General features: G+C 42.8%; 1 protein-coding gene across 1 annotated transcript in view; it reads right to left on the bottom strand.

Annotated features, from left to right (window-relative positions):
- Positions 1-8,927: 8,927 nt before the first annotated feature.
- LOC123276971 (protein disulfide-isomerase-like protein of the testis) overlaps positions 8,928-17,767 on the bottom strand; it is a 28,373-nt gene continuing 19,533 nt past the window's right edge. Inside the window, exons 7-11 of the mRNA XM_044747488.2 lie at positions 16,491-16,688; positions 13,544-13,664; positions 10,902-11,080; positions 10,401-10,490; positions 8,928-9,161 (exon numbers count right to left, since the gene is read on the bottom strand). Coding sequence (XP_044603423.2) covers positions 8,928-9,161; positions 10,401-10,490; positions 10,902-11,080; positions 13,544-13,664; positions 16,491-16,688 — 822 coding nt within the window. The remainder of the gene's footprint in view (positions 9,162-10,400; positions 10,491-10,901; positions 11,081-13,543; positions 13,665-16,490; positions 16,689-17,767) is intronic.

The raw sequence follows: 17,767 nt of genomic DNA, 5'->3' as shown, positions 1-17,767 counted from the left end.
CTTGGCCTTTACTTCTGGATCCCAGAAGCCTTTTGCCTAGGTTTATTGTTTTGAATAATAATCCTGGATCTTGTCACTGAAATTTTAGATTGTGAAGATATTTTAGAGATTAACACAGCAGTTTAGAGATTGTGTGATGGAATCCAATAGGCCCAGTTTTATTTCTGGTTCCAGCTCTCATTCCTTGGGCTAGTTAGTTAATCTCTCTGAGCCTCAGTTTCCATGGTTTCTACCTCACAGTGCTGTTGGGGAGATGAATGAAATAATGCATGTTAGGAGCCAGTATCTGGTGAATAAAAGATAGTGGATATTAACATTATCATCTTCATTATCATTATTGTCTGTTAAAATTTTCATTTTCAGCGATTCAACTGAAGCAGCCAGCTCCTCCTGATTTCAAACAGCCTAGAGAAGTGAGAGGACATTGTTCTCAGAAGGAGGGAGAACATCTTCGGGTCAGGATCACATTTCAAATTTAGTTGTTGATTCATCTCATGTTGGGACGAGTCGCTGGGCCATTGCTAATGTTTCCTTTCTGGCCTTTGCCCGGCTCTCACAGGGAACTGGTCTAACGTTTAGAAGAGACTCAGGGTGGAAGGTTTGGTTGTGATCCAGAAACACACAGCTCCTTAAAGCCAAGTTCCCAAGACATTGCTCAGAGACAAAGTTTCACCAAGAGTGTCACCCAAACACCACAAGACATCTGCTGCCTGAAAGTCTGTCTAGTGTCTAAAGAGGAATGGGAAAAACATCTGAATTCTCTTGCGTTGGTACTAGCAACAACAAGAAGAATTGCTAGTTGTCAAGCACTAACCTGTGGAAATAAAAACCATTCAAATGAGAACAAGCAAAGGCTATTTACTCAGAGTTTGCTATAGCAAGGGATTCGGCCCCCATCATTTGCAGTTTGGCAGACATTCAGGCAGGCAGAGGACTGTAAAGCTTTATAGTGGAGAGAAGGGAAGGATCTGGATGCCCCCTGAGTGGAGGCTGTTGGCATGGGGAAGCTGTAGGCGGGCTAACTAGAGGTGGACGTCCTATGTGATCGGTTAGGGGTGCACGTTTGGCTGTCACTGGTTGGTCCTATGTTAGAAGCGGGACAAAAATTAGGGAAGCTGTCAGTTATTAATTAATCCCTGGCCATTTGGGGCTGATTGCTGCAGGGGTTATTGTTTGGCTTCCTGGGCTGGTTGCTGGAGACAGTGGTCTGACTTCCTCCAGGTCTGATTTGGAGATAGCAGGCTGGCTTCCTGGGCTGGTCTGTAGATAATGGGTTGGTTTCCTGGGCTGGTTGCTGCAGACTGTGGGTCAGAGTTCTGTTTTAATATGTGATCTGGCCATTGTCCATTTGTATATTCAGGCTCTTACGCTGTATGTGTGGTACTGTGTTCACTGCTTTACACACGTCAACTTATTGAATACTTCCTTCTATACAAACAGCACACTCTCCACAATGTTCTGCACTGCTTGTTCTCCTGCACAGTGCATGCTGAAGATCTTTCCATATCAAACATATAGAAGTGCTATATTTTTAAAATAGTGGCATAATATTTCATTGGATAGATGTACCATTATTTGTTTAACCACCCCCCAAACCCAATCTTTTGGCTATTACAAATTAGGTTGCAACACCTATCCTTGTGGTGATGACAGCTTGCATGTACAGCAAGGGATCTGTGGGATACATTCCTGGAAATGGACTGCTGGGTAAAAGGGAAGGTGCATTTGTAATCTTGAGAGATGTTGCTAAATTTTACCCCAAATGATATCTAATTTAATTCTTATAAAAACACTATATGATTGGCGTTTTGATAGACGAGGGAACTGTCTCATAGACATGAAATAGCTGGTCCACAGCGGTGAGTGCAGCCTTGGAATTGGAACCTCGGTCTAGCCAGTGGGCTCTGAAGCACTGTGTCCTACTGCCTCCTCCCCGTGTTATGGTGGCTACTGTTATTAACCTCCAGCCTCAGGCCAGGCACTGAGCTAAGCATGCTCTGTACAATAGCTCATTTAAATCTCACAACCTTGGGAGGTAGATGGTACTGTATTTAGTCAATCTAAGCTGCCATTAATTGTGAATCACACCATTGCTCTATGACTCATCAAGAAAACACAAAGCAATGCTACTTAAACTTGGCCATGCTGTTGATTGTAAGGCACTTTCTGATTTTAAGAGAGTGAAATGTAAAGAAATGTGCCTCTTGGAGTCCACAAAATACAACATGATCCTGTTTTACAAGTGAGGACATTGAAGTATCGTGAGGTGAAATGACTTGCCTAAGGTCACGCTAGGCACTGGCAGAATTGAGGTTTGAAAGCTTATCCGTTTAATGCCAGAGCCACCTCAGTACTCAACCCTTACCTTGCTCTTGTGCTGGGAGCAAATAATTCTTTGGTATCTGAGCTTCTCCAAGTAAAGTAGTGGTACCAGGGAATTCTCCAGGTTTAGATGGCAGAACAGGAGGGCTTGGAAATGTGCAGGGTTGTTATCCTGGCTGTAATGAGCTGAACTGCCACAGACTCTGCCTCCTGGTCTAATCATCTCGTGTTCTAGAACTCTGTTGTGATTATCACATTTTCCTGCTTTAAAAAAAAAATCCTCCAATGGCTCCTCACTGCTGTCATGTTAAGGTAAGGGTTATATTCTTTTCTGATAATCAAGTCCATGTGACTTCACCCTCACCTCTCATTTCTTTTCTTTCCACACCTTATACTTCAGCCAAACTGGCCTTGTGCTCCGTACATCATCTTGCATTTTCTCTTCCAGGCTTTGGCCTGATTTACACTGTCTCCTTTGCTCTGAGTGCTCTTTCCACTCTCACCTCCACGTAATCAAATCCCATATACAGAGTTCACCTCCAATGCTTTATATGCCCCTCTCTTTTGGAAATGATTGCTCTGTCCTCTGAGCCTCCTAATGCTTTCTCCTAAAAAACCACAAACTTTCTGCCATGAATTAGTTATTCATATGCTTGTCACGGCTCTCTGACTAGCCTGTGGACTTCTTGAGGGTAAAGTTCACACCTGACTCATCTTTGAGCCCTTCCTTTCACCTGATCTAGTGACCAACACAGAGTAGAGATCAGATACCACCCTTACTGTATGGAGCCCTACAATGAACACAGAATTGGAAATGACATTAGATAGAGACTTTCAAACCTGCTCTCAATTCCTGTACTCTTTGACTGACGTCTTTAAGGCAAGTTGATTCTGCAGGGTCCTAAATCTGTGTTTGGATCTCCTTGATTGCTTATATCTTCTGATATTTGCTTTAGAACACAAGATGTGTTAAACACCTGCCTGTAGGCCTCTGACCTGGTTTCAGCCCTCCAGGTGCCTCAGGTCCCCTCTTGTCTCAGTATCCCCATCACAGTGATGTGGATGGTTCTGGTGTTGTGTTGTGAGGGAGGTGGAATTGGAGACCAGGGACTTGGCACAGATTCTAATCCTAGATCTTAAAAAATCACTGTGAAAGCTCCTTTCTTTCTAGATCTGTGTGACTTGGGGACATTTCCTGACTCTCAAGGTATAACCGTGAGGCCAATAGAATCTCCTTAAATTCTTAATTTTTTCTTATTGCAGTAACGTTGGTTTATAACACTGTATAAATTTCAGATGCACATCGTAATATAGTTCAAATTCTGTGCAGATTATATCATGTTCCCTACTCAAAGACTAATTGCAATCCATCACCACACACATGTGCCCTGTCACCTCTTTTGCCCTCCTCCCTCCCCACTTCCCCTCTAGTAACCACTAATCCAATCTCTGTTGCTATGTGTGTTTGTCCTTGTTTTTATCTTCTACTTTTGAATGAGATCATATGGCATTTAACTTTCTCCCTCTGACTTATTTTACTTGGCATAATACGCTCAAGGTCCATCCATGTTGTCACAAATGGCTGGATTTCATCATTTCTTATGGCTGAGTAGTATTCCATTATGTATATATACCACATCTTCTTTATCCATTCATCCCTTGATGGGCACCTGGATTGCTTCTAAGTCTTGGCTATTGTGAATAATGCTGCAATGAACACAGGGGTGCATGTATCTTTATGTATTTGTGTTTTTATGTTCTTTGGAAAAGTACCAGCAGTGGAATACCTGGATCATATGGTAGATCTATTCTTAACTTTCTGAGGGAACTCTGTACCCTTTTCCGTAGTGGCTGCACCAGTTTGCACTCCCACCAGCAGTGTATGAGGATTCCCTTCTCTCCACATTGGCTCCAACACTTATTTTTTCCTGTCTTGTTAATTATAGCCATTCTAATGGGACTGGGGTGATATCTCCTTGTAGTTTTCATTTGCATTTTCCTGATAGTTAATGATGTTGAACATCTTTTCATGTTCCTGTTAGCCATGTATATATCTTCTTTGGAGGAATCTCAGTTCAGGTCTTTTGCCCATTTTTTAATTGGGTTGTTACTTTTTTGTTATTGAGATGTATGAGTTCTTTGTATATTTTGGATATTAACCCCTCATCAGATATATGGTTTACAAATATCTTCTCCCACTCGTTAGATTGTTTTTTTCGTTTTGTCAATGGTTTCCTTTGCTGTGAAGAAGCTTTTTAATTTGATGTAGTCCCGTTTGTTTATTTTTTCTATTGTTTCCCTTGCCCAGTCAGACATGGTATATGAAAAAAATGCTGCTAAGATCAATGTCAAAGAGCATACTGCTTATGTTTGCTTCTAGAAGTTTCAGTTTATTTTATTTCCCCATCTTTGAAAAGAGATTAAATAAGAATCTCATTGAAATAGGATTCTTATTTCCATATTTGTTTCCTACATTTAAAATGCCACTAGCTAAAACTTGTTTTCTTCAGGGATCATAGTCATGTTAAAAAGTTATTTATGCTCATAGTGCCAGATAATGTGCTTTTGCTGTTGACACATTGAGGTAATTACATTTTATTGGTTTTGGTAATAATCTTAGAAATGGGTTTTTTTTATCTCTTTTTAGTTAATTTCCATCACATTTCTGAGAAGATTAGGAATTAAGTGAAGGAAAACTCAGAAATGGTCTAAAAAGTAGCCATCTGTGAACAGAAGGTATAATCATCCTTTAATTTTTATTTTCATGGCTTCTCCTTGAAGTACTTCCCCTTTCTTCTAGTTCACTTATTTTTCTCTCTCTTCTTTCATGCTAGTGTCCCATTTCATTACATTGTATAACAGTCTAAATTCAAAGCAAGCGTCTTATATGTAAAGCACCACTTTTTAAAATTTCTGTATGAACTTACGCACGGGAGATAGGCTTCACTATCACTGTAAATAATATTTTTGAATTCTGAATCCATTATTACATATCTGTATAGATCAATGAAGCGAAGAAACATGCTCAAGAAACAAAGGGGCAAAATAAGATTCTCTGTGATGAAGTACATAAATTTAAGGTAAAAATCCTTTCTTTTTCCTAGATTGCACTCTAAAAACAGAAGTAAAAGTAATAAGTAAATATTACTAATCTCTATGTTTTGTTGAAGAATAACATCGAAACACCTGAAAGCACTAATGAAATTGTTAACGACATCCTTCCACGTATATGGGCTAAGTTGCAGTGAGAGAGAGATGGGAACATGCAGAACTGGGACTTGGTGCGAGTTATGACCATAATTTGACTTTTGAGATTTTGTTCACTGGGTAAATTGAGCCCTGCATTCCTCCATGCTGTTCACTGCTGTTTCAAGTACTAATACCCACAATGCCTTTTTTATTTAAGGACTTAGGAAGAATTTTTTTTCTGATTTTACAACCCTGGGTTAATTGTTTATATCATTCAGCACTCCCTCCCCTCCAAGAAATATAGAACTGAGAAACTGTAGGAAAGAGTACTAGAGACTTCTAGCCATGTTGAGCAGTCCTAGCCCCCTGAATGCAGAGCAGAGAATTTTCAAAGTGAATCTAGTGACAATATTTATCTCCCACTAAGAAACAGTTCCTTTCAGTTGTTTGACTTCAAGATTTTAGACTTTCTTTACTTTTGCCTCATCAGCCAGTCCAGTATCCCATTGTCTTGAAAGTAGGAACGTTGGAGCGCCCACGAGATATTTGTGACTTCGGTTATTCTTTTAGTTCCTCATTTCTTTCTGTGTTTGACTTTTCTTCTCGACTTAAACTGGATCAGCTGCTTTTAATGATTCAGGGGCTGATGTATGCTTTGTTGGCATTTCTTCTTTTTAGCATATCGTCCAGATTTCGGTTGAAATCTAATACATTTTGTTTCTATTGTACGTGCAGAGAGTAGAAAAGAAAAATATACAGAGAGTTAAAAGGTGATATTTCAGTGAACACCTCAGGAATTTCAGAAGTAAACTACCTATATTTGCTGCAGGATTTTCATTGTACACCTTAGCTTTGATGAAGAACAAATATGACATGTCTTAGAGTATTAAATTTGTATGTCAGCTATTAGGGATTTTTCTTCTTGGGAACTAAGTCATTAGTGAGAGTGTTTTGCTTAAGTTCGAATCCCCCTTAATGAATTTCATGTCAGTGAAGCGAAATTGAAGTCTGAAGAAAAACATGTACAGAAGGAAAATGCTCAGCTTAAGGTCAAGTAGGAGCAGAGAACAAAAAGTTACTTCCATAGGTTACATAAATCAGAGAACTAAACATCATTACTTCCTTTTTAATTTTCTTATTTTTAATTGTGGTAAAATACACATAACATAAAATTTACCATCATAGTCATTTTTAAATGTACATTTTAGTAACATTAACTACATTGACATTATTGTACAATCATTACTTCTTGAATACCTTTTCTCAGATCTGTCTTCAAGTCCAGAGATATGAGTGTAGGATTCAAGGAGTCCAAGCAGAGAGCCTCAATACCTAATAAATGTACCCTGGAAGGTATGTTGTTTGTGGGGAAGAAAACCCCATATAGTAAAAATGAGTTTTCATTGGGAAGGTAAAAAATGGCTTCTTGCCCTCAAGATTCTCTCCTTTCTCCTCTCCCCTCCACAACCCAGTTCTTGGGAACATGTGCACACACACAAACAAAATTGTTTTATGTTTTACAGAAAGGAAAAAGAAGCTAGAAGACAACTGTGAGGCATTGAGATCTGTTAAAGTGACAAAGAAATCAAATTAAAAATGTTAAAGAACAACATAGGTGTGATTGATGAAATCTGTGGACAAAGAAAGATGGTCACAGAGGAGTAAGATATTCACGTGTTGTTACAAATACTGTTGTGTTAGTGAATGTGGGGAACAATGTAGATAATTATAATTTAGAATATTAACCACCATATTTTTGCCATATTCATTCTATAGAGAAATGTTTCCCGTTTCTGCCTTGACTTTTGTAATCTGTACCTTCCGTTCCATTCTCACTGGTTATCAGAGATTCTTATTTGTAATTAATTTCAGATTGGATGGAGTATTGGTACCAGCTTTAATCACTTCGTTGTCTGGAACCCTGTGGGGGCATTTACGTTGTACTCTAGGTTTCAATCCCGTCATAGTATCATGACCTGCCATATGTCTATCATTTCTTATTAAATTCTAGACATTGGGTAGAAAATATGTAGAGAAAAATTGAGGCCTCTTGTTGTGTTATCTTGCTGCAGAAAATCTGGGAGTTTACATCTGGCGGGTGATCAGGGATGCCAGCAGTACTGAATCCTATTCATCCAGTTAGCAATTCAGACCATTCACTGAAGGCTCAATCCCTCCTAAGGCCAGTGTGTTTTCTGTCCACCTTTATTCTTCGTGTGTAATCTCCTGGGACCCAGCTAAGGCCTGCACATTTTTCTAGGGATGACCTTCATTTAGTGACCGTGAACTCCAGTTGTTTCACTTCTGTGCCCGTGGATGTGTGCAAACGCTGCTCAGCTTCTTCGCATCGCAGTAGTCTCCTCTAGAATTACTTGATGAACCCTGGGGAAAGTGGCCCCAAATGCCAGGCTGACCGTAATCCTGGGCTTCCTTCTTCTCCATCTTGACCTCATGTTTCTTTATTGGCTTGTTAGTAATTTGGTGCAATCATGAATTTCCTGTCTTGGCCAGTGTTTTCTCTTGTTCTCAGGGGGAGATGAGGGACTTCAGACCCACTCATCCATGTTCAAATGCAAAATTTTTCTTATATTCCCTCAGGAGTCAGGTTTGTGTTATCCCTTCCCAAGCCTGAGGGGTTGCTCTGTCCTCACTGACATCTTGTTTGCATTAAACTGTGAGATGTTTTAGGGTGGGAATAGTGCCCTGCTTCCCTCTGTGTCCTCAACACCTTATAGTGCACCCACTACATTCCAACAAGTCCAGAAAGCATTTGCTGAAAGATTGCTGGGTGGAGTCACATGAAGTGAAGTAGGTGGAGTCAACATCTCACTTATTGAGATGGGGAAGACTGGGGACAAGTTTGGGGTTTGATCTCTTTCCTACTGTGCCAAGATACAGCGTAAACAAATCAGTCCACCTCATTTGAAAGTTTTAGCCAAACTCTTGGAACCCAAACCTGGTGGAGGTGGTGTGCATAGTGGTCAAATGCGGTATCCGGAGTGAGATTGCCTGGAATTATCTCTCAAGGGCTTTCTAGCTGTGTGATCCTGACTGGTTGCTTAACTTCTCTTTGCCTCACTTTCCTCATCTGTAAAATGGGGATAATGAAACCCGGCTCCCAGTGATGTTGTGAGAACTAGATGAATGCACAGCCTATTGTAAACACTCATCAGAGGTGCCTATTATGGCTTCCCTTGCAGCCATGTCTGAATTCCAAGCCAAACAGCTCTTCTAAGGCAGCACCAACCAGGAAAAAGTGGGAATGAGTAAAACAGGATCGAAGACACTCAGGGGCTTTTATTATCCAGCCCCTACCCACCCACCACAATGATAAATAATTTTATTGGAATAGATCACCTCAGAAAATGATGCCAGGACCTAGAAGATGGGCACCTTCCCTCCTGGCTTTGGAGAAGCTACAGTTCTTCCTTGACTCTTGGTTTCTTCTCTTGTCTTGGAGGTCCTTTTGGCTTAGCCACTTTCCTCTCCTTCTCAGCTATTTCTTTCTGCCCAGCTGGGTATTCTGGCTTGGTCCCATTCTCCAGCTCAGGCAGCTTCTGCTCAGGTAACTCTTTCTCCATAAAAGGTACCTCTTCTTCCTCAGCTAATACCTCCTCTTCTATCACCGCACTTTGCTCAATAGACAATAGCTGTTCAAGAAAAGGAAGGAGGAAGGGAAGAAGGAAGATAAAGGAAGAGGTAAGATGGGCCAGTCCAGTGGCATAATGGTTAAGTTTGCACACTCTGCTTCAGTGGCCTGGGGTTCACGGTTTGGATCCCAGACATGGACCTACACACTACTCATCAAGCCATGCTGTGGCAGCATCCCACATACAAAATAGAGGAAGATTGGCACAGATGTTAGCTTAGCAACAGTCTTCCTCAAGCAAAAAGAGGAAGATTTGCAACAGATATTAGCTCAAGGTCAATTTCCTCACCAAGAAAAAAAAAAAGATAGATTGTAATTGCCAAGGCCACTTTTTCTAGAAATGCCCAGAGAGAGGCATCTGGAGGATCCTCTTAGATGCAAAGTCCATTTGGCTTGGGTGGGGATGTTCTCATCTGTGATTTTACCCCTCCAATAACAGGACCTTTGGGGAACCACCATTTGTCCACTCTTTAATCCACAGATGTGGCTGCCCCCTTGCCTAGCTCAAGGCTGGACATGTGACCCAGGCCTTGCTAATGAGGTCCCTTGTCAAGGACATTTGCTAGGACTACTAAGAAGTAGGTTCTTTCTTTCTAAGATAGGAGGATATTAGTTTAGAGCTGTGGGGCAATCTTTGACCCTCTGTGGGGAAGTGACTGCTTTGGAAAGAAGCAAACATAGAGGAGAACAGAGATGGGGAGATGGAAAATGAGCTTGAGCTCTGGATCCACCCATGCCTGAAGTTCTACCCGTTATGTAGGATAAATTCCCAATGTTGCTTAAGCCAAAGAGTAGTGATTCTGACATTGGTAACTGAAGGGTCCTAACTAATACAGATGGCACCTTCCAGCAGATGGCCTCACTAAGGCATGAACAGGATTAGGAGAAAATGGGGAGTGTCATCCCATCCATCAGGAGAATAATGCCACAGGGCAGTATGCCATCAAGACATCTGGTTACCAACTCAGGAACAGTGGACCCAGGGAAGCAGCCTTGGGAGCTGTGTGAGACCACAGAACCTTTGCCCTTCTGAGTGTTTCTAAATTCTGCCATTTCTGCTTCCTTGTAGTAAGTGCCTTTGAAATAAAATCATCCAAACTGGATGGTTGTTCAACCATCTTCAAGTATCTCCTGAGTGCACAAGAATAATGGAACTCTTGGCACACTCTTTCCTAGTCCATTGAGGTCTTGATGATTCTGTGTGGGAAAGAATAACCCAGGGTGCTGCTATTTGCCTTACCTCATCTTCATCCTCAATCCTGGTCTTGATTTGACTTTCCAGAAAGTCTGAAAAGCCCTTCATGGTGTATTCTCCCTTATATGGTACAGCCTAGGAAGAAAACAGAACAGGGTCAAAATGGTAGCCTCTTCCTGCAGAATACTCAGGGGCTGTTCCATAGGTAAATCCAGAGTCCCATTCCTAACCACCTGAGTACAGTGGGCAGGTTCCTTAACCTTTCTGAGCCTCTATTACCATGGCTCCAAGAGAAGGATAATAAAAACTCCTCCATCCACAATGATTGGGTCAGGGATGAGCAACTGACCTAAGCTGGACTCCATCTGAGTCTTGGGACATTGTGGAAACCAATGGAAAACACTCTTGAACTTGAGAAGGTAATAGGAGCTGGAGCTAAGAACGAAGCTGATTTGGTAGAAGGCAGAGCAGGAGAAAGGGAGGAATTGAGTCTATGCTAATAAAGCAACAACATTTCCAGTTATGTGAGTCCCAAGAGCCCCTCACTTGTTGAGAGTCGGTGGGGAAGAGCCTGAAGAAGGGGTACCGGTCCAGGTTCATCAGCTGAATATCATTTGCCGTGATGTCGATCTTGGCGATGGAGACTGTGGAGTGGTTTTGATATTTTCTGCCCAACTCCTCCAACACTGGGAACAGCGCCCTGCACTTTTCAGACCAGGGTGCATCTGGAAGAGAGGGGCCATTGCTCAGGCTCACACTAATGAGGACTCTGAAAGCCAACACTCCCCATAAACACCATCACTGTGTTCTACTAATGGTTCTGCTGCTTTGCAAATTGTACTCCTTATTTCTTTTAATGATATATTAGGGTATTTTACATTTTAAACATAGAGGCTTGTCATTATTAAATAAATCAGAAAAAAATTAACCTACTCTCCTTTTGCCCAGACACTAACACTTTTAGCATGTTGGGACATTTTCTTCTATTCTTTGTTTTTCCTTTTACATAGCTTTCCACTCCAGATGAAGAAGAAAACCAAGAAAAGTATTTATGCTAGATGCTTCCTCATGTTCTGCTAGAAAGCATGTGTGTGTGTGTGTGTGTGACAGCACTAAAAGTTTCCAATGGAGGTTAGACTTGTAGCCTAAGGTCACCCAGTGAGTTAAGCAGAGGAAGGGGGATTTGAAGACAGGTTGCTTTGACTTGTGACCATCACACCATACTGCCTTTCAGTCTGGTGGAGAGAATCCGCCCAAGAAGTGAACAGAGGTTGTGACAAGTACCACTACCCCAAGAAAGGGGACATTGGACTTCCCTGTGGGGCAATTCCTTGAGCTGTGATTTTGGACCAGGCACCCAGCCCTTTGGAGAGAAATCAGGGACCAGCTCCAACACGAAAGGGAAATCGAACCTTGCCTGCTGGTCGTTCTGTTAGTTTCTGGCTGTGTGGGAGGAATGGCCTCAAAGGCCCCGGACACTCCACATTTGGATGATCACCCCTCCATTTACAAACCAAGTGCCTCCAGGACCACCTGCTCTCCCAGCAGCAGACCCGCAGCTCCCCTGGAGCCCGATGGGCCCTGAGTTGGAGCAGGAGGGAGCATAATGGCTGCAGTCCCAGGGGGCCAATGTGACAGTCCTGCTTCCAAGAAAATGAGGCTGCTTTTACCTTTCCCCAGAACCAAGTGGGCACTCTCATAACTCCAGGTGTCAGGTAAGTACAGAAAGGGCCACTGCAACCTCTCACTTAAAGGCAGCAGATCATGATTATTTAGCCACGCAGACCTTAAACACCTCACCCTGTGGATGAGAGTCCATTTCAGTGAGATTTAAAAGGGCTGCATGATGCAATCCAGCCCTCCTTTCACCCTCCAGGAAGTGATTGAATCAGAGCTCAAACTGACCTTTTTGCCTTGCAGCTTACTTACAGTGTGGCCTAGGGTAAGGCAGTTAACCTCTGTAAGGCTGGGTTCCCTGATCTATATTGTGGGGCAATCCACTGGGCCATCCTAAGAGGCTTGTTTTGAGGAGGCAATGAGAGCAGGTGTGTAAACAGCAAACCCATGTCTGGCTCATGGTATGTGCTCAATAAAATGGTAACTGCATGTTAAATAAAAGAGATGTCTGAAGCAGCTTCATTATCATCCTTCTCTGTGTCTCAGGATGAGAGACAAGGTCCCTGGCTTTGGCTCTCATGGGCAAATCAGAAACAGTGGGGAAAGGGCCAGAGTCCTTAGGTGAGCACTGGAAATAATTATAACAAAAGAAATAATAATAGCAATAATAACTGTCATTTGTCAAGTGCTTACAACATGCCAGACACTGCTAAGTCCTTTACATGCATGATTCGGGTCCCCCGCTTGGCCGCACCAGCTCAGGTGGGTTAAATACAGCACATTTGGTAAGTCACATAAAGCCAGAAGCAGCGGGAATCCGTATGGCAGTTACCAGCATAGGCACTGGAGTCAGGCTGCTTAACTTCCAATTCCAGTTCCAGCACTTACTAGCTGCCTGATTTTGGAAGTTTCTTCACCTCCTGGGACTCTGTTTAGTCATCTGTAAAGTGGGAGGAGCAATAATAGTAGCTACTTTCAGAAGTATGTTGTAAGGATTAAATGAGATAATGTGTAACAAGGCCTGGTGTATCTTGGCATTCAGCCAGTGTTAGCCATCAGCATTATTATTGATGTAAATAACCACAGTCCTGGATTCTGTGGAAAGAATTCTACCCGTTCCAAGAATTCAGCTTTTGAGGAGAGTTGCACTGTAGCTGATTAGCATCATGTTTTTTAAGATTGGCCCTGAGCTAACATCTGTTGCCAATCTTCCTTTTTTTTTTTTCTTTTTAGGTTTTCTCCCCAAAGCCCCAGTACATAGTTGTATATCCTTGTTGTAGGTCATTTTAGTTCTTCTATGTGGTACGCCACCACAGCACTTGATGAGCAGTGCATAGGTCTGCGCCCAGGATCCAAACTGGCGAAGCCTGGGTGGCTGCAGAGCACACAAACTTAACCACACTGCCAAGGGGCTGGCCCCTGATTAGCATCTTGATCCAAACTCTTTGGATATCTGAAGACCATCTGTGCCATGATGCTTTGATAGATTTTGGTGCCCAAGAATGCAGGAGCAACACTTGTAAAGTAATGTCAGGGCCATTGCCTCCCGTGGCCTCTGTGGAAGTACTTACAGAACATCACAAATACATCCCTCTCCTTGTCAAAGACGACGACATTGAAATTCTTCCCAACAAGCTGCTTAACTGGCCCTTGGTCCCAAAATTTTGGAATCTCTTCACTGGATTGATGTTTCTAGGAGGCAAATTTGAGAGGTCTAGCAATCTCCAGAAAGGGATTGGCATTTGTTGCTTCAAAACCAACTGAACCAGCATCAAAATCAAGATAATTTACATGACCTATAAGATCTTTATCACATTTCGGTTCCTGCCAACCTCTCCAAGCTCCTCACCATTCCCTTGCTTTCTTTAGCTACACTGGTCTTCTATACCCCAGAGGACTAGCCTTCCTCCCACCTCAGCCCTTTGCTTATGCTGTTCCTCTGCCTGGAGGGACACCCCCACCCATTCTTACATTCCCTTCTCCATCTAGTTAACTCAGATTTATCCTTCAGAGTGACCTCAAGGGAGGACTTCCCTGACTCTCATCCAGACTAGAGCAGATCCTGCCAGCATACATTCTCATAACACTTGGTACTTGTCCTTGTATCACTTATTCAAGTATATCATTTATATTTATTTTTCCGGATATTTGATTAATGTGTCTCTACTACACTGGACAGAATGTCACAAGGGACTTTTCTTCCCCCATCTTTGAATATCCACTGCCTGGTACATACTAGGACCTCAATAAATATTTTATATATAAATATTTTGTAAATGAAAGAATGAACCAAGCTCTTGCTCCCCTTTGAAGGAAGTGGTACAAATTTCAGAACCTATGTTTCTCTCTACAGCCATTACTTCCTGACTATCTCTTGAGTCCACACCCCTCTCTCTGTTTGCACTGCTGCTACCCTAGTCCAGGAAGCCTTCCTCTCTCATCTAGATCACTGGGATAGCCTCCTAGTGTTCTCTTTGCATCTCCTCTTAATCCTCTACATGCCTGTATTCTCCTACAAGCAGCGTTCTGCCTTCACCATGCAAATGTAGCTTCCCATTGCTTTTAGGATACCAAACCCTTAATATGCTTACGTGTCCTTGCTGTCAGGTCTGCTCAGCTCACCAGCCTTATCTCCCACATTGCTCTCCCTCATTTCCACCCCAGCCTCTGGAAAGGACTTGAAGATTCTTTCCAAGGGGGCATACAGGGGAGTGGGGGCTGGGCATGGGAGATGGGAAACGGTGAACATGATGGAGAATTAGGAATGGGCCAGATCAGGCAGACCTCATCACTCATGTGAACATCTTCATTCCAAGAGCACAAAAGGACCCCTGTTGTCCCTAGAGAGGGAGACAGACACCTTCTGAGGTATAACCAGGGGGAAGAGAAAGAGGATGGGTAGATCTCCACGTACGTTTGTAGATGTGGGGAGGGAAAGTGAGATGCCTTCTATTTTCTTAATGATACGTGAGTCAAGTACTCAGCTGAGACTTGGGGTATGAAGAGAAATAGATTTAGAGATTAAGAGAATGAACGCACTAAGAGAAATTGACATAGAAATATTAGGAAATTTCTAAGAGCCCATGGGAGATTTGGTTTATGATTCCATGAAGGCAGCCTGCCTCACAGTGATGTTCTTTTTTCTCCAGGATAGGCCTGGAAGCAGTCAGGAAGGTAAGTGGGTTCAACTGGGGTTGTGATTTTGCTTGGTAGATACTACAGGATGTAGAGGAGCTAGAAGGTGGAGGGGATAAAGGAGCTAAGGGGATCAAGACCAGAGTGATGAACGATGGAATTGGAGTTCACAAAGGAGGGCACTAAAGAGATTGTGAAATGACATCAGGAGGTTGGAGTCCGTGAAAAGGTAAGGAATTGTACCAGTGTGTATTCTAGAGAAGGGATCTAAGAGGATGAGAAGCTTGAAACCGGACTTTCAGAGGGGTTGCCATCTCTAGAGTTTGGCCATGAGTGGCTGAGATGGCATAGACACGCCAATTATGGGAGAAAAGACCAAAGTTTTAGATATGGACATCCCTGGAACTGATAGCAGAGTAGGGATGAAGGGCAAGTGAGGAGCTGAAGTCCTCAGAGGGTGAGAGGGAGGTGATCAGAGGACAGCAACAGGGAGTGGGATCAGGTAATCTAAGGTCCAAAGGCATGGACTCCACAGGGTCTGGAGTTGCTCAAGGTAGGAGTACAGATGGTTTGGAAGTGGTGTGGAGGACACCAACGTCACCACTTGACCTGTGACAGCATGCATCAGAGAAAGAACAGCTTTCACTTCAGAAAGCTGCAAGGGAGGCAGTGTCTGTGGGAGAGCAGACAGAAGGTAATGAGTGTCCTCAGAGGTGACCATGCATTCTGGTTTGTCCAGAGAGTCCCAGTTTTTTCCTGCTGTTCTAGAATAATTTTAAAGAATGCCCCATTACTCTCAAAAGTGTCCCCATTTAGAAAGTAAAAAATATAGTCACCTAACTCTGCAGGGAAGTTGAGGATACAGCAAGTGTTCAATAAATGGCAGGTGATATTGTGTTATGTAGCCATCATTTTGCAGCCTCTCCTCCCTTTTAGCAAAATAGGCTCCCTTCTAACCCCTCAAACAAAAGGTCCCTAAAGTCTTTGAGGTTAAATCCTGATTGCTGAATACGTTCCACCCCATCTTCTCCCCAAAAGCAAGCTCTAGCCTTGGGCCAAGTGAATCTTTCACGTTAGAGTCTGAAAGAAGATTAAGAGCCCCATTTTGGAGGATGTTAGCCCTGGAAGTGCCTGCATTTCAGTTGTAAATAGCTGCAGAGGAAACATGCTTACGTTAAGAATAAAGAATTAATGGTGGAATTATAGAGTCAAGACAGATCAAAAGTTGAATAGATTTGAGGTGGGAGATGGAGGTATTTCCTCACATTGAGCCATAAGGTTCATCTTTATCCTGCCTCCGCATTCAGACGACCAAAGCCAGCAGAATTACCAAAAAGGGACGATTTGTGATTCTGGATAAACCTTGTCAAAGAACAAACTTACCTTGGCACTATTATTGAGGAAGCTGCGGCCGAATTTCTTGAGGTTTTCATAGGTTATCTCTTCAGAAGGCATTTTGTATCTCGCATCAGAGCTTAAGTTTAGGATCTGGACAGATGGGATATTGACCTCTGTGATCCGGAAGTATTTGAAGACATGTCTGTTTCTGGGTTCATCTGCATCCACAAGGATGAAAAGGATCTGCCAAATCAAGTGAAACCTGTGTCTCTCTGGATTCAAGGCCATGAATAAGGTAAGGATTTGAAATTGGGTAAGGAATCCCTTACCAAGGGAGAGAAAGTGTTGGGAAGTTGTAGGAGGGGACTAATGGAATGCAAGTAGCAGGGTCTATGGAGTGCGTCTGAAAGACTTGACAAAGCCTCCCTTCCATCAGACAAGTGTGGCCCTGTGCCCCAGTGCAGAGACAGGCATCGGCCTTCAGCCTGGTGTTGCCATCCTTGTGCAGGGCACCAGCCACACAACTGTAGCAAGTCAGGAGGTCCTGAGCTTTCATCTCTCAGTTCCTTGGGCAAAATATTAACTTCTCCTCTCTGTACCTCAGTTTCCTTATCTGTAAAGTGGTGATTATAATAGTACCCACTTTGTAGGGTTCCTAAGAATTGAACAGGACAATGTATGTACAGGCTTAGTTCAGTGACTGGGAGGTAGAAAATGTTTAATACATGTCAACTCATCATTATTCTAAATTATTCTTCTATCAAGGAAATTCATGACTTCATTCACTCATTCATTCAACAGGTATTTGTGGAATACCTACTAGGCATTTTGGTAAGTGCTGGGGGTACAACACTGCCCAAGGCAGACAAATCTGTGCCCTCATGAAGCTTATGTTCTCGTGGAGAAGACAGACAAAAATGTGTAAACAAATTAATAAATTCAGATAGCGATGAGTGCCAACTAGACCATAAAACAGGGCACTGTGTTAGAGTGATTACACAGACAGGGTGAGGTAGGGGCTCAGCATTAGGTAGGAAGGTCAGGAGGAGTATCTGAGGAGGTGACATTTTAGCTGGGACCTAGGAGATGAGTAACAAGGCAGGGGAACCTTGATTCAGGCAGTGGAAACTGGGAATGCAAAGGCCTGGGAGCTGTTGTGGGGGAAGTTTAGAGTGTTCTAGAATAGAAAGGAAAGGCCCATGTGGCTTCAGCACCACGAGGGAAAGAGTCATGGTAGACAAAGTCAGAGATGTGTCAGAGATGAGGTCAGAACTCCAGCACAGAGCTTGGGTTTTGTCTGAACAAGATAGGAGGCCACTGAA

Source organism: Equus asinus, chromosome 14 (genome assembly GCF_041296235.1).
Source record: "Equus asinus isolate D_3611 breed Donkey chromosome 14, EquAss-T2T_v2, whole genome shotgun sequence".
Lineage (NCBI taxonomy): Eukaryota > Metazoa > Chordata > Mammalia > Perissodactyla > Equidae > Equus > Equus asinus.
The sequence above is the reverse complement of the archived record's forward strand: the minus strand, read 5'-3'. Positions and strand labels throughout refer to the sequence as shown.